The 24,986-nt window shown below is 42.5% G+C and overlaps 1 protein-coding gene across 12 annotated transcripts in view; it reads left to right on the top strand.

Moving 5' to 3' along the window:
- Positions 1-24,986, top strand: part of SVIL (supervillin) — a 153,439-nt gene that overhangs the window by 70,067 nt on the left and 58,386 nt on the right. For 4 of the 12 annotated variants that reach the window (XM_070472150.1, XM_070472151.1, XM_070472153.1 and 1 more), the window contains 10 exons: positions 10,446-10,526; positions 12,779-13,648; positions 14,006-14,164; positions 14,853-14,887; positions 15,553-15,614; positions 15,879-16,018; positions 17,337-17,432; positions 19,819-20,062; positions 20,502-21,078; positions 22,059-22,284. In XM_070472150.1, coding sequence (XP_070328251.1) covers positions 10,446-10,526; positions 12,779-13,648; positions 14,006-14,164; positions 14,853-14,887; positions 15,553-15,614; positions 15,879-16,018; positions 17,337-17,432; positions 19,819-20,062; positions 20,502-21,078; positions 22,059-22,284 — 2,490 coding nt within the window. The remainder of the gene's footprint in view (positions 1-10,445; positions 10,527-12,778; positions 13,649-14,005; positions 14,165-14,852; positions 14,888-15,552; positions 15,615-15,878; positions 16,019-17,336; positions 17,433-19,818; positions 20,063-20,501; positions 21,079-22,058; positions 22,285-24,986) is intronic. The other 8 variants (XM_070472156.1, XM_070472155.1, XM_070472159.1 and 5 more) reach the window with 6 other exon arrangements.

The raw sequence follows: 24,986 nt of genomic DNA, 5'->3' as shown, positions 1-24,986 counted from the left end.
ATTTTTTGAAGCCACTCAAGACATACAAATTTGCCAGCCAAGAAACACAAAGCATTTCGTATAGAGAGAGAAAAGACCAGAGATGTGTTTACATTAAAAAGCAAGGAAAGTAATGTGTGACAGGTATGATGTTAAAATAGCATCAGGATTTAGTCTGCAGTGACTCCCTTTGTTCAGCTTTTAAAGATGAATTTAAGTGGATTAACATTCCGCTGGTAGTCTTTTCTCTAGAGCCAGGAAATTCAGGTGTCAGGGAGTCATTGTCGTCTGACTTCCATTTGGGGAGAAGAGAGACAAAAAATACTTTGTGAATTAAAACAAGAAAGAACTCTTGGTGACCCAGTAACTGTAAGTGAAAACAAGATGGTATCTGACCTGGAAATATGTGACAGAGAAGTTTAGAAGATTAAGAAATGACCAGAAAAATATCTACAAATGGCAAAACAATTGAATAGCATACTGGATTTGTCACTGAAATGGAATCTTTTTCTTACTGTTATGCTTTACTCTTTCATCCCTGTAAATCTCTGAATTAGGCGGTTTGGGGATTATATATCTCTGAATTGTCACTCCTGTTCCATCATTTCATTTTGTGCTCACTAGGAAGAGGCTGTTGTTTGTTTCATTAATTAAATAGGAATATATCACTCATGAAAATTAACACCCAAAGACTTCACACAGTGTCCTAAAAATTCAAATGTGAGCCAGATATTCAATGTATAGTTTTTTATATGTTCTCATATATGCCAATGCAAATATATGTACAAACAGAATAATCATTAGTTCTTGTACTATACTGTTTTTAAGCATTATAAGGTTAGTAACAGTTTTTAGGGCAATGTTTAGCCAAGTGATAAGTTTATTTTGATAGCTCAGTTGGTAAAGAATCCACCTGCAATGCAGGAGACTCCAGTTTGATTCCTGGGTCTGGAAGATCCCCTGGAGAAGGAATAGGCTTCCCACTCCAGTATTCTTGGGTTTCCTTTGTGGCTCAGCTGATAAAGAATCTGCCTGTAATGCAGGAGACCTGGGTTTGATCCCTGAGTTGAAAAGATCCCCTGGAGAAGGGAAAGGCTACCCACTCTGATATTCTGGCCTAGAGAATTCCATGGACTGTACAGTCCATGGGGTCTCAAAGAGTCGGACACGACTGAGCAACTTTCAGTTTCACAGTGATTCATTTATATGATAGAGAAGATATGTATGTATGTGTGTTATATATATGTGTGTATGTATGATTGTAACAGAGTCTTCAGTTCAGAAATCCTGTTGTCCAGGAGTTCAGATGAAAATATTGTTCTATAACAAACTACAAACATACATAGTGACAGCAGATACATTATATTTTTACATATTTATCTCTATATATTGCTATAGTGGTAATAGAGAATAAGTCACATGCTAACCACCATTCCCTCATCCTACCAAATCCTGTAAATTTGGAATTTCAGGAATTGTGTTTTCCAAGTAGATGGTGTAACTGAAATGAACCATTCTTTGTTAATTTGGCCACTGTGAATTTTAGAATAAAATAAGGGATTGGGAGCCTCTGTATTATTCAAAAATTTTAAGTCTGAGCCCCATTAGAAATCTTAAATCCAAAGCTCTTGTCAATCTGCTGTTTGGTGCATCTCTTAATGTCACAAACAATAAAGTGTACCATCTGGATTAATTTTGTGACTGCAGAAACCCCGCCCCAAGTCCCACACCTGCCCTCCTCCTGAGCATGTATATTTCCCTACAGGAACTGGAAAGAAGAGAAGCACACCTAATTTTCTAGTGGTGATCTGCTCTAGAGAACCCCTGGGGTTTTATTATTATTATTATTATTATTATTACTCTCCTGGGATCCCCACCACTCCTTTTCCCACTTAGCGAACTATCATTCATGGCCAGGAAAATGATGGTGGGGGTTTCATGCAGCACTGGCGCTGACCTTTGATCGGGAGAGGTCGCCAGTGGTGAATGATGGTTTGAAAGGGGCTTCCTCAGAGCTGTGCCTGGCCGCGCAGTAGACCAGGGCCCCCTCCAGAATGAACCATTTCTGCAACACTGTGACATGCAGACTCTGGCCATCCAGGAAGGAAGTGGGATTATGATGCAGTCTTGCCCTTTCTTTTTTCTTTTTCTGTTTTAATTCAAAACTGTTTTGTTTTGGGAATTCCCTGATGGTTCAATGGTTAGGATTCTGTTCTTTTACTGCCAGGAGCCGGGGTTCAATCCCTGGTCAGGGAACTAACAGCCCATACGCCGTGTGCTGCAGTCAAAATAAACAAACAAAAAGTTTGGTTTTGTTTTAAATTTTATTGAAGCATAGTTAATTTCTGCTGTACACTAAAGTCTTTTTCATGTTCTTTTCCGTTATGGTTTTTCAAGAATATTGACTAGTTCCCTGTGCTATACTGTAGGACCTTGATGTTTATCCATTCTGTATATAATCATCTGCATCTGCTAATCCCAAACTCCCAATCCGTCTCTCCCCAACCTTTCCCCCTTGACAACCACAAGTGTGTTCTCTATGTCTGTGAGTCTCTTCCTGTTTCATAGATACGTTTATTTGTGTCGTATTTTAGATTCTACATTTAAGTGGTACCTTATGGTATTTGTCTTTATGATGTACGTTACTTAGTATTATAATCTCTCTAGGTCCATCCATGTTGCTGCAAGTGGTGATATTTCATTCTTTTTTATGGTTGAGGAATATTCCATTGTGTATGTACACATCACATCCTCTTTATCCATCATCTGTTGATGGACACTTAGGCTGTTTCCATATCTTGACTATAGTGAATAGTGCTGCTATGAACATTAGGGTGCACATAGCTTCTCAAGTTAAGAGTTTTTATCCTTTATTTCTGATCGTTTTTGTGCATCTCCCAGTGAGAGGTTTGCATCTAAAAATCGTCTCCAGAGCCTGGAGCTCATTGTTTTAGTTAATTGGAGAGATGCTGAGTGAGGCAACTGCCTCTTGGCCATTGGCATTCCTGGGTCAGCTTCTGTCTCTGCCATGGCAGGAAATTTCCTAACACAGTGTCTACATTGGGGCAGAATGTCGTGGGAACAGAGATCTCTGAGGATCTACTCTCTAAAGAGACTGCTGGGTACTTCTCACGCGTCTGTGTTTGTATTGGACAGGATTGCTTTCACCTTTCATTCCTGTCTCCCCAGACATCACCCTTGTCTTGTTCTTCTAGCTTTTGGGCCGTTTCTACAGTTAACTCATTGCCTTTTTTTTTTCTTTTCATTTTATTCTGTTTTCACTGTCAAGTGTCCATTTCTATCCACTGAACAAAATAAGATGATGTCACCCAAAATACTAGCTGGTATGTCCTAAAAATTCAAATGTCTGATAGATTTTAAAATACAATATTTTGCCTGGGTGCTTGTGGCTTTGCACATTCATACACCCATGTGAATGTGCAAATCAATCATTAGCAGTTTTTCCAAACAAGCAACTTTCAGCAAGTAAACTGTTAATTTGAATGAGATGCTGGTGTTAATAGCTATTCTTCTTAAACTGAATCATGTTTTATAATTAGGGGCTGTTATATAATTAGAACTAGACACCCACAGAGTGAAACCAATTTTACTGTGCTGGATTTGACTTCATTTTGGTGGCAGGAATCACTTTTTCGTCCATTAAGTCTTAGGGGTTATGAAGAGTCAAAGCATGTCATTTTATTAGATACTTAGGGATGCAAACCTGGAGCAACTCCTTTCCATGACAACTTAGGGTGAGTTCTTATTTCTTGGTGATATAATTCTCCAATTGCCACATCATGAAAAAAAAAAAAAGTTCTCTTATACTCAAGGTCACCATCTCTTTCACAGGTAACCCTATAGCCGCTGCCTAATAGAGAGCTGGCTCACCCCAGGACCCCACAGAATAGATACTGTGTTAAAGAATGTTACATTCTTAAAACCAGAAATAACCTGGGAGATTATTTAGTTTAAAACTCTATTTTATACATGAAAAGCCTGAGATGAAAGACTTTAAGTAACTGGATTAGGACCATATAGCTGAGTCCATGATCCGGTCAGTCATTCAAGGTCTCTGAATCCATCAGAGTTCTTTCCATGACATGTTGCTCTTGTTATTAGTGTCAGTATTATTTTCCATCATAGTAGAAAAAAGAAGTAGCTGTTTTTGCCCTTTGAAGGCTAGAAATTTTAGGATATAAGATTGGGGATATTGTAGAAAATGTTTATGTGGATTTACATAAGGTATTTAAAAACCTCATCCCCATAAACAAAATGAAAACTTGTAGTCAGGGTGGGGGGAAACCCAAACTCAGGAGGTATCTATCCATCCACCCATACCTCAGAGGTCTTGATTTATGGGTTAATTTCAGCTCTGAAGTAGTTTAGCTATTCATTCAAGAAAGCGATCTTGTGCCAGGCACTGTGCTTCTGGGTAGGCATGTGATTTTTTTTTTTTTTTAAGTGTGTGAGTTAACCACAACACAGTGGGGTAAATAAGATTATAGAGCCCGAGGTTGGGTGCCATGGGAATACCAAGATAAGTTGTTCATCCTTCCTCCTTGGAGAAGTGGTCGTGGTTGAACTAAGTCCTTAAGGATGTGGTGAGTTTGCTAGACATGGAGAGGTGGCTGCTCCAGGTGACCTAGAAGGAAGGGGATGGGATATGTTGAGATAGTCAGGTGGGGACAACCCACGGGGAAACTTATGACAAGGAATTTGGCCATTTGGCCTTCTCCTGATGGACAGTACAATGGGAAATGCCCAAAGGATTTGAAAGCAAGGATGCTTTAGAAATATGTACTTTAGAAAGAATACTCTGGAGGAGTGTGGGGGTTTTGGCTGAAGGAGAATTGATTCCCGTCAGGGAGGCCACTAAAGAGGTGGATGCAGTTACCTACACATGGGGGGATGAAGTCTCTGGTTCCACATTGGCATTGGTTCTTAACGTGGTCCTGTTTGGCATTTCATTAGGTGATCTGGGAGATACCAATTTCTGGAGGAGGGATTGTAAATACATTTGATGATAGGAAAAAAAAAGGGAGGGAGAGGGAAGAATTGAGAGGGAAGAGATTAGAGGGGATGAGGGAGAAAGAGAAAGACGGAAGAGACTACAGGAGCATGGAGGCAAAAGAGTGCCTGTACCTAGAATAATGGTAGGAAACTAACAAGATGAAATGCAAGAAAGTCCTGTATTTAGAAGGGGAAAAAATAATCAGTGTATAAATTCAGGATTGGAGAAACTTGATTTACTAGCAGTTCATGTGAAGCAGACCTAGGAGTTTTAGTTGACAATAATTTCTCTATGTGACTGCCAAGATGGCCAGTCCAGTCTTGGAGGACATTAATGAATGTGAATTGTCAACAACACAGGTAGCACTAGTCCGCTTGTGTTCGCCAGTGGTCAGGTCACATCTGAGGGTCTCATTCTCACTGAGCTGTTGACCAACGAGAATACTTTCAGAGAGTCCACCTTCACACCTGCCCTTTCCAAGTTTGTATAACCTTCTCCCTGTCTTAATAGAAACCAGAGTCATTTTTGGAGTCTCTTATACATTCTGTGCTGCTGGACTCCCAAAGCAGTCTGTTCTTCTCTTTATCAGATTGTCCTTTTCCCATTATGGTTATAAAGCTGAAACTTGACTTGCCACAGGGAGCCCTAAGTTTATCTGTTTGACTTCTACTTGATGATGTTTCTGCCGAAAGGGGGAAAGGGAAGAAAGACCTCATGTACCAAATGAGGTGTCTCACAAATGCAGCTTCCCAAGTGCTTCATGTCTCAGGAAGAGGGACATCTAGATGCCCAGTATCCTACAACAAAGCTGACACATCCAGATAAGGATGTTAGCAGTTTTGTCAGGATTTCCCCAAATATGGTGTGATGAATCTGATATTAAGCCAATCCATAAGATTGGTAAGGATGATCTCAGTGATACCATTACTTTTGTAGAAGTCTTGCAGGAAGAATAGATACCACATCTCAGTCATTTTCCCAGCTCCTTCCCAGCATCTAACACATACCAAGGGGCTCCATCAGTTATTTCTGAGTGAATGTTCTGCTGTTTTCCTTGTCTTCATGAAGTGTCAAGAAACGATAGCAGTGCTGCTTGAAATAGCCAATCTGCAAACTCTGGATCAGCCCCCAACGTATAAGGGATTTGCAAGGAATGTAGGCCATGGGTCATTTCCTTCCTCAAGAAAGTTGTGATGGGAAGAAGGGATCACTGAACTACACAGCAGGCTCAGAGACCATCATTTACATTCTGGTCCTAGCCTCTTATCTCACTGTGGACCAGTGACCCCAATCAGCAGAGTATGCTTGGAGCAGCCCTTGTTTATACGTCAGGGCTCTTTCCACTTTGTCTGGGCTTGGAATCCTACATGGTCTTGAGTCCATGTGCTTGTAAATACCATTCAGCTGTGAGTGGGGATTGTGAAACATGAACCAAAGAGTCACTGACTGCTCTGGGGGCCTTGCGAACTCAGTCTGAAGCCCCGAAAGGCTGATTCTAGGCTGGTCCCATAACCAAGGCAGTCGAGTTCCTACCTTACTTTGTTTGTACTTCATCAGAAGTCAGGTAGGAGACACGGAAACCCATATCCATCTGGAAAGGGGAAGCTTGATCCCCTTGGAAGATCCCGCCAGTCCCTTCCTCAGACTCAGCCACTCCCTCTGACACTCCGGTCCATCTGCATATACCTTTCGCTCTTTTTCAGCCAACCCTGCAGCATTTAGGCCTTCCGCACTGAGATTAGCCCTGAGGGAAACTAGGAGAAAGTGGTTATCTCACATGTTTATCTTGCTCCTGACCCCAAAAGACTCTGTTTCTACCTTTCGATTACTCAGGAAGTCTTCACTCCATGATCCAACAGTGAGGCTTCTTAAAAAATTTTATTGAAGTAGAGTTGATTTATAATGTGTTAATTTCTGCTGTATAACAGTGATTTAGTTATACACACACATATATATGTATATATACATTCTTCTTCATATTCTCTTTCATTATGATTTATCTCAGGATATTGAATATAGTTCACTGTGCTGTATAGTAGGACCTTGTTGTTTATCCACTCTCTATATATAATAGTTTGCTTTTGCTGATGCCGAACTCCCAATCCTTCCCTCCCCCACCTCCCTGTTGGAAACCACAAGTCTAGTCTGTCCCAGCAGTGATATATGTTTAAAATAAAATATAATTTACATCAAGATGCAAATAGTATTTTAAGGACACAGGCCAGTGAGTTTGGGGAAATGTGTAATCATTCCCCCGATCAAGAGAGAAAAGGTTTCCATCACTGCTGTATCTCTGGCCACCAACATTGATTCTCGACTTTGCAAGGGCCTCACTTAGCTCTCATAGGCTGGTAGTATCATCTATTGAACTCATTATGTTCATATGAAACTAATCCTTCCCACTGTTAATTTTTTAACCAAGTCTTAATTATTAGAAATAGTTAAGCATAATGCTAAGGGACATAAAACAACATTATCCATGCAAGATTTAAAAAATATGAAAGAACCCAGGGTTTCATTGCCACTATCCAGATGTGATCTCTCTATTTTTTTCATCTTTTAAAATGCTCACCTACTGTTACTACATCTTTAAAAAACAGTACCTGCTGGGCTCCAGAAATACATTTTGTACTTTCATGAAATGATGTATCTTCTCATCTGAGTCTGGGCCTCTCTTGGGCACCCCGCGGGGTTCCATGATGGGAAGCTTGGTCCCTAACTTCCATTATGTTCCACACTTCCGGGTGCCCATGAATTTGCCGGATCAGTGCTGCACATTTTTTTTTTTCCAGTTGTGTCAGGTCTTAGCTGTGGCACTTGGTATCTTCATTGCCTCATTCAGAATCTTTCTTTTGCAGCGCAGGGGCTCTCTGGTTGTGTCGTGAGGGCCCCAGAGCACACAGGCTCAGCAGTTACGGCACATGGGTTTAGTTGCTCCATGGCTTATGGGATCTTAGTTCCTTGCATTGCAAGGCTGATTCTTAACCACTGGACCACCAGGGAAGTCCCAGTGCTGTCCTTCATCAATTTAGGACCCAAGGCGCGCTTCTAATCAAACAGAAGAGATTGGCGCGGACATGGAGAACGGACCTGTGGTCGCCAAGGAGGAGGAAGGGAAGAGAAGACCCAGCAGCTTGGAGTTAACAGATACCAACTGCTATGTGTCGAGAATGAGTCAACAGCCAGGTCCTACTGTGTAGCACAGGGAACTATATTCACTGTCCCATGATAAACTAGAATGGAAAAGAATATGAAAATACATATGTGTATAACTGAGTCACTTTGCCATACAGCAGAAACTAATCCAACATGATAAACCGTCTATACTTCCAGAAAAAGAGAAAAAACTTAAGAGATTGAGGTTGCTATTTGATATGAAATGGTTAGGAAAGTGTCTCTAATAATAGTTGAACAGAGACCTATGTAATGAGAGGCAGCCAGCCATGCAGCTACGGGGCTGGACGGGTCCAGGGAGAAAGAGTTTAGTGAATAGCTATCATTTTGTATAGATACAAAATCAAAGGTATGGAAAAAAATTTTTTTTGCTTGTGATGAGAACTCTTAGGATTTACTCTTTTAACAACTTTCATATATATCATGAGTGAGTGAAGTCGCTCAGTTGTGTCCGACTCTTTGCGACCCCATGGACTGTAGCCTACCAGGATCCTCAGTCCATGGGATTTTCCAGGCAAGGATACTGGAGTGGGTTGCCATTTCCTTCTCCAGGGGATCTTCCTGACCCAGGGATCGAACCCAGGTCTCCCGCATGGTAGGCAGACGCTTTACTGTCTGAGCTACCAGGGAAGCCCTCATATATATCATACAGCACTGTTAATTGTATTTGCCATGTCATACATTACATTCCTAGAACCTGCTTATCTTATAACTGGCCTTATAATTTTTTAGGGTACTATTGACCAAGTTTTATTCTGATTAATGAAGATTATATTCAGAAAGTTGTATGTCATATGTCACAGTTTGCAATATATTCTATTGTACAAAAAGCATCTGGGCCTTAAAATAACTGTGAGATAGGTATATGAGTTATTAACTGGTGATTTTCAAAAGAAAATATCCACTGTGGTCTCTCTATCCCAAGCTATATTGATTGCCTCCTTCCTAAACTGCAGACAATATGCAGAACTATTCCTATGTTTAAATAAATGCTGAGAAATTCGATCCTTTATCACTGGAAATAAAAATGTCTTTCCATAATCTGAGTTTTTTATTTACCATGGGCTCAGTGGCTATAATACTAGAGACAGAAAGGTGGGGTCATACATTTGGGTAGAGACAGACTGGAGAACAGAGATCCATGCCTAATTGTGACAGATTGCAGTGGTCACAACAAAATGCACAGTAGTGATGATCAACAGGTTCTTGCCTGGGAGTTTGAAACAAAACCCAAATTAAAATGATTTTTAGAAACTAAGAGAATTTTGTTTTAATTATTATTTTGTTCTTTTGGAAATGTCTTTGATCTGTGTTTCTGGTCTGGTATTGAAGGACTTTTACAGGTAGGCTGGTAAGATTTTGAGCTAGTAAACATTTTAACTAGCATGTAGAGTTCCCATGCTTTTTTTCTGTTTTGTAAGAGCATTCAGGTCAATGATTTGGGTAGTCCTCCTATGTCTTGCTTTACATAGTGATGGCAAGATTTTCCTTGCCACTGATTTTTTGGTAACATATCTTCAACTTGGCGTTATGACTTTCTCATATTCAGCCTTGCATTATATTTGATTGTGTGTTGAAGAATGAATGTGTCAATCCAATGTTATCTTGCCCAGCACAATGTTGGTTTTTTGATGGCTGGCGTGATGCCTGATTTTCCTTGGCTACTTCTCAGGCCCCAGCTCAGTGCTTTCTACATAGTCAGAACTCAATAAGCATTTATCAAATGGACTTCCATTAGTATTTGGTAACCATCGATTGCATTATTCAGTGATAAATATAAAAGAAAAATGTAGAATAGCAATTAAAGATATGGCCTTATGGAATTTCTTTTTATTCATTGCCCTTATTTCATATGTATTGTTTTACACGGACACTATTTTTATATTTGGCTATTTACCAGTGTACCTTTACAGAACTTGCAGATGATAATTTATGTTTTTAAATTCAACTTCTCACAAGAGAATTGTCTGGTATTTATAGGCAGAATGTGACTGTAGCAGACTCCTGATATTTCCAAATGATCCCACCAAACACTTTATTTGGTGACTTCAGAGATATTTGTTCTATCTTGATATCAGTAATAAACAAATGTCTTGGACATTCCATGCACTGAATAGAAACACCATGGCAAAGCATGCTTAGACATTTTCAAAAGCCAGCATTATTCCTTACTTAAGAAAAGTCAGCCTGGGGTTTTAAATGATAATAATGAAGTCTGTGTATGTGTTGACGTTTTCATAGGCTTTACCTGAAGTTTTTTTTTTTTTGTACAAAATAGTACCGGGAAACCCAAACATGAGTGGTTTCTCCAGAAAGATTCCGAAGGGGACACACCTTCACTTATCAACTGGCCATCCAGGTATCTCCCAAGCTGTCAGCTTGTGTTTAGTGAGTGTGTCCCTGTCCTGCACGTGACTGAAACTAACTTGCCTTTGCCCTCTTTTTGGTGGCAGGGCTTTTGAAAATAACATGTTCAAAAAGGGGCTGCTGGAAGTTGCTTTCTAATCATTCCTTTTGCTCCTTCTACTGCCCTAATTGCTTCTCTTTTGGAAAATCTTTTGACTCCACCTCTGGCTTTTGTCCTTTCTCACCACTCACATGCTGCCAGGAGGGAGCTGTAGTGAGCACATAACCAGCATCTCTTGACTGCTACCTTGAGCCAGGCTAACCACCCAGGGTCCCATCTTATCATCAGCTCCCCTGTCCTGGACTTCCAGCCTCCTCCTTTCCATGTTGCCTGTCTCTCAACCAGTTGTCAATTTCCACAGCTACTTATAGGGCATCTGGATTTCAAAGCAGACAAAACCCCCTCTCATTTCATTTTTAAGGTTGGGGGCAGGGAGAGACAGAAGGAGTAAGAATGAGTAAGTCATTGGCAGGACAAAGCACCCATATATCAAGTTTCTAACAGTCACTTTGTTCTTGGCTGAGGACAACATTCAGATTGTCTCCGATGACAAGGACACATTCCGCAGGAGAACTTGAACAAACTAACAAAGCTTATAAATATGAAAACCTCCAACAGTCGCTAATCTCTGGGAAAAATAACAACTCAGGATGCTTTTCTCTTCCCCCTGAATGGTTCACAGTAACTGCCTTTTATGTGTGTCTTTGACTTTTCTTTAATGAAATATACATATCCTGCATCTTATGTTGAAAGACACGTAGGTGTTTATATCAAATTTAGCAGGATGCCTTTGTCATCTAAGGAAAAATTCCCTTCTAGAAAGTGAATATCACAAGCAATTATTTTTGCTGACTAATCTTAAGCAAATAAAGGTTTCCCAGTCCCCAAGAAATCACTTCTCTCACTTCAAAAGCATCCTTTATTTTTAAAGATTATCCCCAGTCCACAGTTCATTCATAAGCAGTTTGAATAGTTTGTCCTTCCTCACAGTGTGGTATTTTAAAAAAAAAAGTAAAAACAACTAGTTTGCGCTATTGAATGTTTACCCTTTGCTGAGCACTAAACTGCATACTTTGCAAGCATCACATTACATCTTGTTACTATTATTTCTATTTGAAAGATGAAGCAGCTGAGGCAGGTAGGTTATCTGAGACCACACAGCTCAAACTGGCTGACTGAACCTTTGAAAAGAGGTCTCCTGGGCCCCTCAGAGGTCTTGGCTACTTTGCTTCCACAGTAATAAAGTTGGTATCTTTTCCAGTGAATTTCAGTTTTGCTCTCGGCCATTTAAATAGCTCTAGAAACAACCAGAGCCCTCCCTTTTTGGATTAGTTTTTAACTGAGGGCCTAATGACCATTTCAGTGGGGAGAACATGTTCAGTGCATTCTTTCAACAAAAATCTTTTTTTTCCTGACGTCTCTCTTAGCACTGGAGTTGCTGGAAGTGATGATGTCTTAACTGGTCATGTGTTTTCTGAATGAATGAATGAATGTTGTCTGCATGGCATGGAAAAATTTGTGACTCTTATATGCTTGAAAAGGGGTAATCGTTTGCTGTATCTTGAGCTCAATAAAAAAATAACCGTCATCATGAATGCTATGACATTTATAGGAGACAATGCAATTACATTTGGTATTTAGGCTTATATATGCCTGGAAACCACCTCCACCCCAGTCCACAGACTGGGCCTGTCCATATGGAAAGCTTACCCACTCATAGCCCAGCCTCAGTGCACCCTGGTGCATACCAGCGGTGCATAGTAATGAATTTCCCTGGGCTTCTGAGTATTCGTTTAGTCGGAAGGCATCCATTCTCTCCCAGGATAGCATCTGGCCCCTCCTAGCTTTACAGAAGGAAGAACGAGTTTGTAAACTCAACACAAACTCCTTCCTCTGGCAAGGAGAGTGGGACCCCAAGATGCTTATCCAGTCTCCAGGCATCCCTGGTCTGCACATGGCAAGGAGAGTGGGACCCCAAGATGCTTATCCAGTCTCCAGGCATCCCTGGTCTGCACATGGCAAGGAGAGTGGGACCCCAAGATGCTTATCCAGTCTCCAGGCATCCCTGGTCTGCACATGGCAAGGAGAGTGGGACCCCAAGATGCTTATCCAGTCTCCAGGCATCCCTGGTCTGCACACACATGCTCTCGTCCCCCAGAGCCCTTAAGGCACTTGGCAACTTAAATCCTTTTTCTTTCTTAAAGAGTTAAAGTTAGAGAAAAATTGGTGCGAGAGGAGAGCGCTCGCAGCAGCCCTGAACTTGCCTCCGAGTCCTTAACTCAGAGGAGACACCAGACGGCGTCAGGCCATTACCTGGCCTTTCAGTCAGAGAACTCGGCCTTCGATAGGGTCTCGGGCAAGGTGACCAGCTCTGCAAGACAGCCCATCCGCGGCTACGTCCAACCAGCAGAGCCCGTCCACACCATCACGCTGGTGACCTCAGACACCCCAGAAAGCGTCTCCGAGGGCAGCTGGGCGGGCCCGCTCCCCCAGACTGTCACAAAGCCTCCCCCACCAAAGGTTCTAGAAGGTGAAAGAAGAGACACCCCAGTTCTCCATATTTGTGAATCCAAAGCAGAAGACGTGCTCTTCTCTGACGCTCTGGAGAAAAGCAGGAAGACCCTTGCGGTTTTGGAGGATCATGGGTCTGGGAGAAGCCAGGAAGCCCCCCCTGGAACCGGGGATTTGAGTCAGCCCGCTGTTGGCATAGTTACCGCGGAACCTCAGAAGGAATCAGAGAGCCTGGCCCGCCCGCCCACGGCTCAGCGGCAGCCCACCGAGAGGATGGGCAGGAGTGAGATGGTCATGTACGTTCAGAGCGAGGCAGCGTCCCAAGGTCACAGGAAGGAGGCACCCCCGCGGAAACACAGGGTCCTCACCCGCTCCCTGTCCGACTACACGGGCCCCCCGCAGCTCCAGGCTCTGAAGGCCAAGGCCCCGGCTCCCAAGCGAGATGCCGAGTCACAGACGTCCAAGGCTGAGTTGGAACTGGGCCTGCTGGACACGAAGGTCTCAGTCGCCCAGCTCCGCAATGCGTTCCTGGAGTCAGCCAGGGCCAGCAGGAAACCCGAGCTGTAGGTGATGTCCACGTGTCCCCCCAATGTGTCACTTGCACGTCCTTGGCAGAGTTATTCACCTTCCGACTTGTGTGGCATACTGCCTTGAGTCTTACCAGCTTAGCTCACCAGTGTGTATAGGGCAGACCATCCAGGACATGGCTCCACGACTACCATTCTGCTTGTGCCTACTAACGGGGCTGGGGCGGGCAGTGGGAGGTGCCTCTAGAGTATCGGGTCTCCCGACATGCATGGTAGAGGCATGTGGTGGGATTTGCACTGTCCGTGCCTTGACTCACCAGGGTACATAAACCTTTGCTTTCTTCCCTCTCTCTGTGTCCCTTCTGTGTCCCTTCTGCCCACCAACTCTAAAAGCCATTCTCGGGTTGAGGGGTCAAGCGAAGGCCCTGGTGTGGAACGGGAGAGAGGGTCCCGGAAACCGAGGCGCTATTTTTCTCCTGGTGAAAATAGAAAGACTTCCGAGAGATTTAGAACTCAACCCATAACCTCGGCAGAACGAAAGGAATCGGATAGGTAGGCATGTGTCTGTCAAGTTCCCTGGTCTAGGAACTTAAAAGAAATCCTATGGAAATTTCTACCCCAAGGATGGTTTGTGATGCTATTTCAATGGGATGGAATGACTCCATAATTCTTCCATCCAAGCTTTAAGGGATGTTTGTTTGGCTGGTATAAATGTGTCTAAAGAATGTTGACCATGATGCCAATATCAACATACAGTTTTAAATTGCATTCAGATGGTAAGAAATGAGAAACACTAAACATTTAATGTTTTTAAATTTTTATGCCCTTAAGTTAGAATCCAAATTGTCCACTAGATTTTATGGTGAAAATAACTAAGGGGATTCATATTCAGTTTATCAATGTCTATCTGCATGTTGTATGTGAGTGAGTTTTTATCATATGCTAACACAGAGAAATGAAAGTGTTTGTCTAAAAGATGATTGTCAGTTGTGTTTAATAGGTCCTACTTGGTCCTGGTTTGTCTCCACAAGGTGAAGCACCTGGCCGGGCTGTGTGCACACATACCCCACAGTGTCTGTAATAGTTGCCCATGCATAGTCACAACTAGAGTTGCTACCAGGAGGATGTTCTTTAAGAGGCTTTAATTGAATCTTTATTTTCACTTTTAATGTGATCCTTGGATCTTCCACTCCAACCAGCTAATTGTTTGTTATTGTTTTTTCACTCATGTCTTTCCTAGGTCAACTTCAAATTCAGAAATGCCAGCTGCCGAGGGCAAGTATCCTTTTTCTTCTTAATCATCTCATCCCAGATTTGATTTAGATAATAAGATTTTTGCTTTTGAAAAGAATGAGATTATGGAACAATTACTTTCTTTTCAGCAGGTTTTCTTCCTGTGAACATAATAAAACCTACTGAGGTTTTCACAAGAACTTTCCTTTGGTTTTGAGAGAGAGAGAGAGCCGTGATATTAACCATATTAAAACAATTGATTTGAATCAAAGAAGCAGGTTTTTCTTGTTACTTTCTTGTTACTATTTAATAATAAAGAAGAGGAATTCCTTCCTTAAAATCTCTTCTTAATTCCATAATATCTATTCTTAAATCAAATATGATAGTAGAAAATTATTGCCTGGACAAGAATTTTGTTTGGTGAATTGCCATGGGAATTAGTACCTTTTCACTGAGCAGAAGAATAGCCTTCCTCACCCAGAGGAAAATATTGCCTCTTGTTATTTTTGGGCTTCCCTAGTGGTTTAGACCATAAAGAATCTGCCTGCAATGCGGGAGACCTGGGTTCAATCCCTGGATTGGGATGATCCCCTTTAGCATATTGATTCTTTTATTCAGAAGATTTCCAAGTCCGCCTTGGAAAACCTTTCAGAGACTTTCCCTACATTTTCTAATGATGTTCAGTCTTTATTTGTGACTCTTCACAGATGAAGAAAAGGTCGATGAGCGAGCGAGGCTGAGCGTTGCTGCGAAGAGGCTGCTCTTCAGGGTAAGACGTGCTGAAAGGTCATCAGAGTAAGCCATCGCCTCCTGCAGGCGGCCCCACGGCCGCTCTGGCTCTGGGCTCCGGTGTGATCTCTCCTCCGATGTGGCTGATGTACCTGCTGCTGATGACGGTGCTGCCTCCTGGGGGGGTGGGGGGCAGGGCGGGGGGCCTCCTTAGACCCTGCAATGTCTGCAGAGTAGCCACATTCTGCCGCCCCAGCTCCCTTTCCTCCAGTTGTTCAGGCTTCCACACTGTTCCCCATCTTAGGAGATGGAGAAATCGTTTGATGAGAAGAGCGTCCCGAAGCGCCGCTCCCGCAACGCGGCTGTGGAGCAGAGGCTGCGGCGCCTACAGGACCGGTCCCACACGCAGCCCGTCACCACCGAAGAGGTGGTCATTGCAGCCACGTAAGTCCCCCCGGGGCCTCTGGGCCTTGACTGGAAGGCCTTCTTTGTGAAGAGAAATTTAAAGACCTTTAAAATGAGGTGATCAGAAGATGGTTCAGTTAGAAGCCACCAAAAAGTAGGTGTTTGGGTATCTGGTGTCCCTGAACCTTGTAAAGGGGTGTGTTACCTATTGTATGTCTCCTAGAAGAACATGAAGGGGAATTTTCTTTTTATTTTTTTTGCCTGGTTTCTTTTTTAATCCCTTTACAATGGAAAATTTAAAATACGAGAGTAGATGGGTTAATGTCCTGAGCGCCCATGTCCTCATCACCCAATCCCAAGAGCCAAAAACCCCAAGCCCATCTCATTTCACTCTACCTGTTTCCTGCTGTAGTATTTTCAAGCAAACCCCATATATCATTTTCTCCATAAATATTTTAGTCTGTATCTCAAAACAGACTAAAGATACAGAAAGATTCTCTTGGTTTTTAAATTATCATGACTTCTATCTTTTTTTTAATTCAGTGGAAGTCTCCAAACATGGGAAGTAGGTTTTTAGCAGTGTGTTCCCATGCATTCAGTATGAATTTCCCAAAGTAATTCATCCAGGGATCATTGCTTCCATTAAGTGAAAACTTTTGTTAGTTTTTTTAAAAATAGTTTCTCCTGCTGGACACATGAATGCACACACCCTTCCTGAAAAAAATGAAGTTCATAATCATTTAGAGCATCAACAACCCACATGAGAAGCTGCTATTAACTCAGCCACCTGAACTTCCTGTTTGTGGATAAGTACATCTTATATTCACTGGGAACTCTTGGCAAATAAAAAAAAAATTAATATTTGGTTATTGTAAAATAAGAAACAACTAACCCTAGGAGCAAGACAGTAAATATAAGCAAAAATTATCCACTTGTCAGACTCCCTGAATGTACTTTGATGTGCTTATAGATGATATGAGGACCATGGTTTTTCTAAAAAAGAGCTTAGGACAACTTTGTAAAACAGAGACATAATCTACTGCTTTGCTGGTGGTTAATATTAGCTTCTTTTAAATTTTTTTTTAAACTGGGACATTTATTCTAAATATTCTAAATCCTTTCCAAGCTCGAAAAAATCTGTTCCTGTTCCACTGACTTTGGGTCATCTCTGTCTCTTATTTCCTCAGTTTGTAATTGCTTTTCAAGTTCTTTTATGATTTTCCCAAAGAAACAAGCGAACGATTTTGTTCCAGTATGTTTTGACGTAATGTTTCTGAATTGAAAACTACACTCTCCTTAATGCTTCTTTTCTTCTCTCTCCTTATGAATGTTCCACCTTTGGCAATTGCTTTTAAAGTGAACCTACCCCCGCTTCGTGCTCAGTGGCCACCCACCCTGTAATGACAAGACATCCTAGCCCCACTGTAGCTAAGAGTCCCGTGCAGCCTGCCAGGTACTGGACAGAAGTTGCTGCATGTCGCACTGAGAGCAGAGGTGCATCTTCTGATCTTGAATGTCTGTCGTTTGTCTGACAAACGAGTCAGCGCAAGGAGTTGTCCCAGCGAAGCGTGTGGCATCTTGCCGTCTCACACCGGGGGACTTCATGTAGGCCTGCATATGCCGGCATTTCATCCACCTGCTTTCTCTCTGTCCTGGAACTCAACCCCAACTAACCCACTCATCCATTTGTTTTGTTTCTGTTTTACATAACCCTGGTCATCCGTAAAAAGTTTCATTTTTCATCTAAAATACTAGCACTTAATAAAGATTAACAGAAAAATAGGATGTTAACCTGAATGTTGAAAGTCTTAACATACTTAAACACTCCTAGACATGAATACATGCTTAAGAACAACCTTACCTGTTTTCTAATGGATAGATAATGCCGTTATATTTGAGGATCCAGACAATAACAATTTCTAGTGTCTGAACTTAAATGCTTTACTGTTATGTTTTAAGTTGTGGTGTTTTAAAGTGATGTCCTTAAGGCAGGTAAATATCCCCTCTATTTCACTGTTACAGGCCAAAATACAAAGGCTAAAGCAAGATTAAAACAAGTAAGATGACAGTCCAGAAAGAAAGCTGGCATTGTCCAGATGCGGGCTCTCTCTGGGGAAGCAGGTTTCTCGCACACCTAGTTCTTCTCTGTGCTCAGTTAGGTCCGACTCTTTGTGACCCCATGGACTGTAGCCCACCAGGCTCCTCTCTCCATGGAATTTTCCAGGCAAGAATACTGGAGTGGGCTGCCATTTCCATCTCCAGGGGATCTTCCCCACCCAGGGATTGGACCCACATCTCTTGCATCTCCTGAATTGGTGTCTTTACAACGAGAGCCACCTGGAAAGCCCAGTTCTTCTCTGGACCTCAGAAAAGATGCCAAGACTCAGGTCCCCTTACTCCCACCTCACTGTGCCTTGGAAAACTGACACCCCTCTCTTGTCTGGGACAACTTGTAAAGCACTAGTTAATCGGAGTCAAGGCAGAATATATTCTTCTGGACTTGAGAATTGGATGTGCCTGTGGCAGAAGGTACATTGTCTTAGACCTCCCGAGATTCACGTGACCAGGTAACTGGAAGCTTCTCCTCTTGGAAGGATTTATCAGCACCAAAATATCCTTTACCTTTCAAGTTACCAGGAATTTCAGATTTTTAGTACCTTTTAGGAAATAGATGGAAACCTATGAGAGAAAATCCTAGGTTAAAAAAGGAGAATGATCTTTACAGTGAAACTATTTGTGTGTAGTAAGTGAACATCAAAACCCTGTGTTATAGTTAATGCTTTTGATACAAATAACTGTATTATTTCCTAACTGTTTAAAATGTAGGGACTTCCCTGGTGGTCCAGTGGTTAAGACTTTGCCTTCCAATGGAGAAGGGTGCAGGTTCAGTCCCTGGTGAGGGAGCTAAGACCCCAGAGAGATAAGAGATATGCGTTCTGTCTGTCCCCACGAAAAAGAAAAATAAACAACAGAAGCAATATTGTAACAAATTTAATGAAGACTTTTAGAATGGTTCACATTAAAAAAAAAAACTTTAAAAAAGAAAGAGAATTTAAAAAAATAAAATGTAAAGACCACCTTGTGAACCATTAGAATGGTCCACACGAGAAAAAAAAAAAAAAACTTAAGAAAGAGAATTAAAAAAAAAAAATGTAAAGACCACCTTCTGAACCACACATTTAGATAATGTTTAAATAGGCTGCATGGAGAAGGAAATGGCAACCACTCCAGTATTCTTGCCTGGAGAATCCTGTGGACAGAGGAGCCTGGTGGGCTGCTGTCCATGGGGTCGCACAGAGTCGGACACGACTGAAGCGACTTAGCATGCATGCATGCATTGGAGAAGGAAATGGCAACCCACTCCAGTATTCTTGCCTGGAGAATCCCAGGGACAGAGGAGCCTGGTGGGCTGCTGTCTATGGGATCGCACAGAGTCGGACACGGCTGAAGTGACTTAGCAGCAGCAGCAGCAAATAAGCTGCAAGCAAGGTCTGAGGACTCCTCCTAGCTGTATTTATTGTTGATACTAACAATACAGCTCCTCTCTCTAAGATAAGGTATACCTAAGCCTTAATTTATTTAATTCTGTAATTAGGAAGCTCAATGTTTAGAAATAATCCAGAGCTGAAAATCTGTGTGACATTGACCATGCAAGGGTCTTCAGCCTAGAGTGTTCACTGTCTTATTAATAGCTGACCAACTGCCCATGCCTGTCTTGAATCTAGATAGGGGAAAATAAGCCCCTTTTCCAGTGACACTTTGAAGAAAGTTAACAGACAGACTTAGCAGTGGGCTTCTGTTTCTCTCCCTGTGTGGGGCTGACGTCTCCCCCTTTTCAGATTGCAGGCGTCTGCTCACCAAAAGGCATTAGCCAGAGACCAGACAAATGAGGGCAAAGACTCTGCTGAGCAGGGAGAACCCGACTCCTCCACTCTGAGCTTAGCGGAGAAGCTGGCCTTGTTTAACAAACTGTCCCAGCCGGTCTCAAAAGCCATTTCAACGCGGAACAGATTAGATATGAGACAGAGGAGGATGAATGCTCGTTATCAAACCCAGCCGGTCACGCTTGGAGAAGTGGAACAGGTGGGTGCCCTGTGATCCAGCTTCAAGGTTGCACGTATGTCCTGAAAATATGGGAGCATGCTGTCCCACGGGGGTTAATGACACAATTAAGGGGCTCTGCCTGTACTCTGTGTTACCTGTCGCTACTTGGTCATAACTTCATTCTTAAGGAGGATAACCGTGCCAAGGATGTTTCTCTTCTCTTGTTCACATCATGGCTGAAATCATCTGAAGTTGAGTCCATCAAGGGGAGAAAAACAGGATGCACGACCTGCCTTTCACCCAGATGATTGGATTAACGAGATCCATTTGTGCAACTACATCTAGGTTTGGTTTCTCACCAACAGAAGCAGGAAAATTGCCCCAAATGTAGTGTCTCCGTCCATGTCAGTCCTTCCACGGGGATTTACCCAGGCGGTGTTTTTAAACCAGCTTTTATTTTTGAACTGTGTCCTCCCAGGTGCAGAGTGGCAAGCTCATGGCCTTCTCTCCCACCGTTAACACATCCGTGTCCACCGCAGCATCTACCGTCACCCCTATGTACGCAGGGAATCTTCGGACAAAGCCACTTCCGGATGACAGCTTCGGTGCCACCGAGCAAAAGTTTGCTTCTTCGCTAGAAAACTCCAACTCCCCAGTTAGAAGCATCCTGAAATCCCAAGGCTGGCAGCCCTCGGTTGAGGGTGCTGGGAGCAAAGCAATGTTGAGAGAATTTGAAGAGACAGAACGCAAGGGAGGCTTGACAGATGGAGATGGCGGGGTTGCAAAGTACGCGTCCTTTGAGGAAGCAGAGCTGTCCTACCCTGTCCTCAGCAGAGTCCGAGAGGGAGACAGCCATAAAGAACCCATCTATGCCCTTCCGAGGAAAGGAAGCCTGGAGCTTGCCTATCCTCCCATCACCCAGCTTGGTGATGAGCTGAAGGAATTTTCCACCCCAAAGAGCACCATGCAGGTGAGCCCGGACTGGAAGGAGAGGCAGCTCTTTGAAGAGAAGGTGGACTTGGAGAATGTCACAAAGAGGAAGTTTTCGCTGAAAGGTAACACTACTGCTCTTTCCTTTCTGCTGGATGGGTCGCATGTGTTTGGGATTGTTTTTAACTGAATTGTGAAGGCAGTTGACAGCTGAGTGTTAAGCGTTGATTGAAAGTCTGGTGTGAATGGTACCCTCCCCGGACTTTTCTTCCTCTTGAACTTGATCTGTTCAGAGGACTTATTAATATATCTGCCATAAAAATACCTGACATGTTTTAATACATCTTCATCAGGGTTTTGGATGGCTTTGGTCATGTTAACTGAACTGCTAGCTCTTTTGACTCTCTTTTAAAAATTGATGACCTCACAAGACTTTTCTGGCAATCCAATGGTTAAGTCTCTGAGCTTCCAATGTAGGTGTCACAGGTTCGACCCCTGATTAAGGAACTAAGATCCCACGTGCCTTGCAGCATGACCAAAAAAATAAAAATAAATAAATTAAAAATATAAAAATAAGAAAAATTAAACTGATGACCTCAAAGGTCCCAGGCTGGGTGAGCAGAGCACAGGGAATAGGGCAGGAACCCAGTCTCTGGAGTTTCAGGTTCTCTTTCTAGATCCTTCTTGTGCAGACTAGCAAGCCATGCTACACAGGACTGTAATTCTCTCTCTGCATTTCCATAAAATGATAGCATGTCAATTGTAAGAGTGGCTTTGGTTGGGGAGTACTGCACATGTGAAATGTCAAAGTATTGTTTAGGAGGCGTAGAGACATTTCTGCAGTGTTGTCCAAACCAACTTCCTGTGTCTGGCACGTAGGAGACCAATTGTCACAGAACAAGTCGCTGGGTGGGGTCATCCGCTGGGAAGTTTGGTTTTCTCAGGGATGGGAGCCGTGCCCCAGATTTGCATAAACCCCAGTGGATTGGGTAACCTGCCACGTGCCCACGGATTGAACTCTAAGTGCGGGATCATCCGGGGGTGAAGGGCTTGAAGAATGTTTGCCTGGGGGAGTAAGTGCTGACAGGGCTCCTTTCCTTCCCAGCGGCGGAGTTCGGGGAACCCACTTCTGAGCAGACCGGCGCGGCTGCTGGGAAACCGGCTGCTCCGACTGCAACCCCCGTGTCCTGGAAGCCGCAGGATCTCTCCGAACAGCCTCAGGAGAAGCGGTATCAGAGCCCGTGTGCGATGTTTGCTGCTGGAGAGATCAAAGCCCCGGCGGTGGAGGGCAGCCTCGACTCCCCCAGCAAAACCATGTCCATTAAAGAAAGGTAACGAGATTTCATGACTGAGAAGGAATTCTGTTAGGGTGGAATGAGTAGTTTACAGCTTGCTTTTAGACAAAGATCCGAGGAACAGACAGTGGGAGAAAATCATGAATGTGCTATTCTTCGGGGAAGTTTGAAAGCTAACCACGTTCATCCTGGTGTCTGGACAGATAATGCTGGGAGGTGCTGGTTCAAAACTCTATGAGGAAACAGAGACTTTAGCCTGCTTCTTTGGTTGCTGCTTCTGTCTTCTTTTCTTTTTAATACTAAATTCTCTGACCAGCCAGGGATGGGAGCAGAGATAGTGGCTCTTTTCCTTTCAGGTTTGTGCGGCTTGAAATTGAATGTACCACCGCTTGTGACTGTCTTATCAATGGAAAATATGTGTGGAGGGATTGGAGATAAATTCAGATTTAGGACACAAATCCTTGGGATTTGAATCGAAGTTTTGTTTATGTTACAGAAAGTAAAATGGATGACCTCTGCAGTGCATTTAGACATTTCATATTAGGTAATAGCTGTGAAGACTGCATCTGAGGATTAAATAATAGCAAAACCTCATTTCACTCAAAAGAGTGATAGAGGGTTGAGAGGAGATAAACAGGGCAGATACAAAGAATCAGAGTTAAATATTTGGGGTTGTGTTTTCCTTGTTAGCCTTTAGCAAAAGATGTAAGTGACGGAGGACTGGGTGAAGAAACTTCTCAATTTCCTAGTTTGATTGGCAGAAGTATGGCTCCACCCACTTAGATCCCCACCCCCCCCCACCCCACCCCCCCACCCCTTCCCTTAGCACCTCCACCTTTCAGGAGTTTTCTTCCTCTGAACTGCACTGGCAACTCTGATTTCTCTAAGTACATTTCCAACTACTTAAGACAATATAATAAACCACAGTGAAAACTTTTCATTCATTTTTTTCAAGTCAAACCTTGGAATAATAGTCACAAAATGTTAGATAGGTGGAGACTTTTTCAACCAACAAATTAATGAGAGTGCTAAAGCTTATTTTCTTTTGCCTTTGCTTATTTAAACTTCACAGTACATAGCTTAATATCAGAAACAACCCAATCCAGAAATGGGCAGAAGAAGTAAACAGAAAACTCTCTAAAGTACACATACAAATGGCCAAAAGGCACATGAAAAGATGCCCAACATCACTAATTATCAGAGGAATTAAAATTTCAAAACTACAATGAGGTATCACCTCATATCAGTTAGAATGGCCAGCATCAGGAAGTCTATAAAATTCACAGTACAGAATACCTAGAAGACTGAGGAGGCTTGGATGTTGGGGTGAGCTAACTAGAAGGTGTTTGGCCTATTCTGGCATGAAGTCCTCCTCCACGGAAACCCAGCTCACAGGGGGCTTGATCCAGAGTCCTTACTATTCCTTTATTGAAGTAGAGTTGATTTACAATGTTGTTGTGAGTTACAGGTATGCCACAGAGTGATTTGGTTATATATATACATAGAAGGTTCTTTTCCATTTTAGGTTATTATGGGATGTTGACTATAGTCCCCTGTGCTATATACAGTAGGCCCTTGTTGTCTGTCTATTGACATTTTATATATGGTAGTGTATATATGTTAATCTCATACTCCTAATTTATCACCCTCCCTGCTTTTCCATTTGGTAACCCTAAGTTTGTTTTTTATATCTATGAGTATGTTTCTGTTTCATAAACAAGTTCATTTGTATTATCTTTTAACTTCTACATGTAAGCGATGTCATATAGTGTTTGTTTTTTTTTCTGTCTGACTTACTTCACTTAGTATGATAATCTCTAGATCCATCCATGTTGCTACAAATGCCAATATTTCATCCCATTTTATGGCTGAGTAGTATTCCGTTGTATATATTACCACATCCTCTTTATCCATCCCTCTGTTGATGTACTTGTAGGTTGGACTTTTCGGTCTTGAGTACTGTGAATAGTGCTGCTGTGAATATTGGGAGGCATGGCTTTTGTAGGCTGAGTGTTTTCTCCAGTTATATGCCCAGGAGTGGGACTGTTGGATCAGCTTTTTTGAGGAACCTCCATACTCTTCTCCATAGAGGCTGCACCAGTTTACATTCCCATCAACAGTGTAGGAGGGTTCCCTTTTCTCTGCACCCTCCAAAGACCCAACTATTGATAACTGATTAGGTAAAAGGATGAAGTATCATTTAAGGAAATTAATGATAAATATCACTTATACACAAGTTCTAATCTTTTACACATCAGAAAACATTCTTGGGATAAACTTCCAGTAGAAAATACTAATATACTCTCTTCTCTCAAAGGCTTTGAAAGAGATTTCCCATTTTGGGGTATATTCTGTCTGTTAGGATGTCTAATGAAGTTTTGTGTCCAACTGCTTGCAACCATTCTTGGCTCACTTGCCTGTGTTTAGCAAATTTTAGTTTCTTTCTTTCTGAAAGCAGTTTTAATTCTACTGTAAAGTTCTAATTAAAAAAAAAAAAAAAGTGAGATGCTGTAAAGATTCAGCTTCCTAACCCAGGCTTTGTGGATGTCTGAGGAGTTGGAGGGTGGCTGTAAGGCTGCTCTGAGCTACCCAGAAGGGGGATGAAAACCAGCTGTGTCCACACGGACATTCTGGCCGGCAGGAGACAGTCCTTCCCACAGACCCAAGGGGCTCCTGGCCACAGTCTGTCCAGAACCATGATCGTGAGAATGCTTTTTAAATATTCAGCTGTTCAGTTT

Source organism: Odocoileus virginianus, chromosome 9 (genome assembly GCF_023699985.2).
Source record: "Odocoileus virginianus isolate 20LAN1187 ecotype Illinois chromosome 9, Ovbor_1.2, whole genome shotgun sequence".
Classification (NCBI taxonomy): domain Eukaryota; kingdom Metazoa; phylum Chordata; class Mammalia; order Artiodactyla; family Cervidae; genus Odocoileus; species Odocoileus virginianus.
Note: the sequence above shows the minus strand (reverse complement) of the source record. Positions and strands in the feature narration are given on the sequence as shown.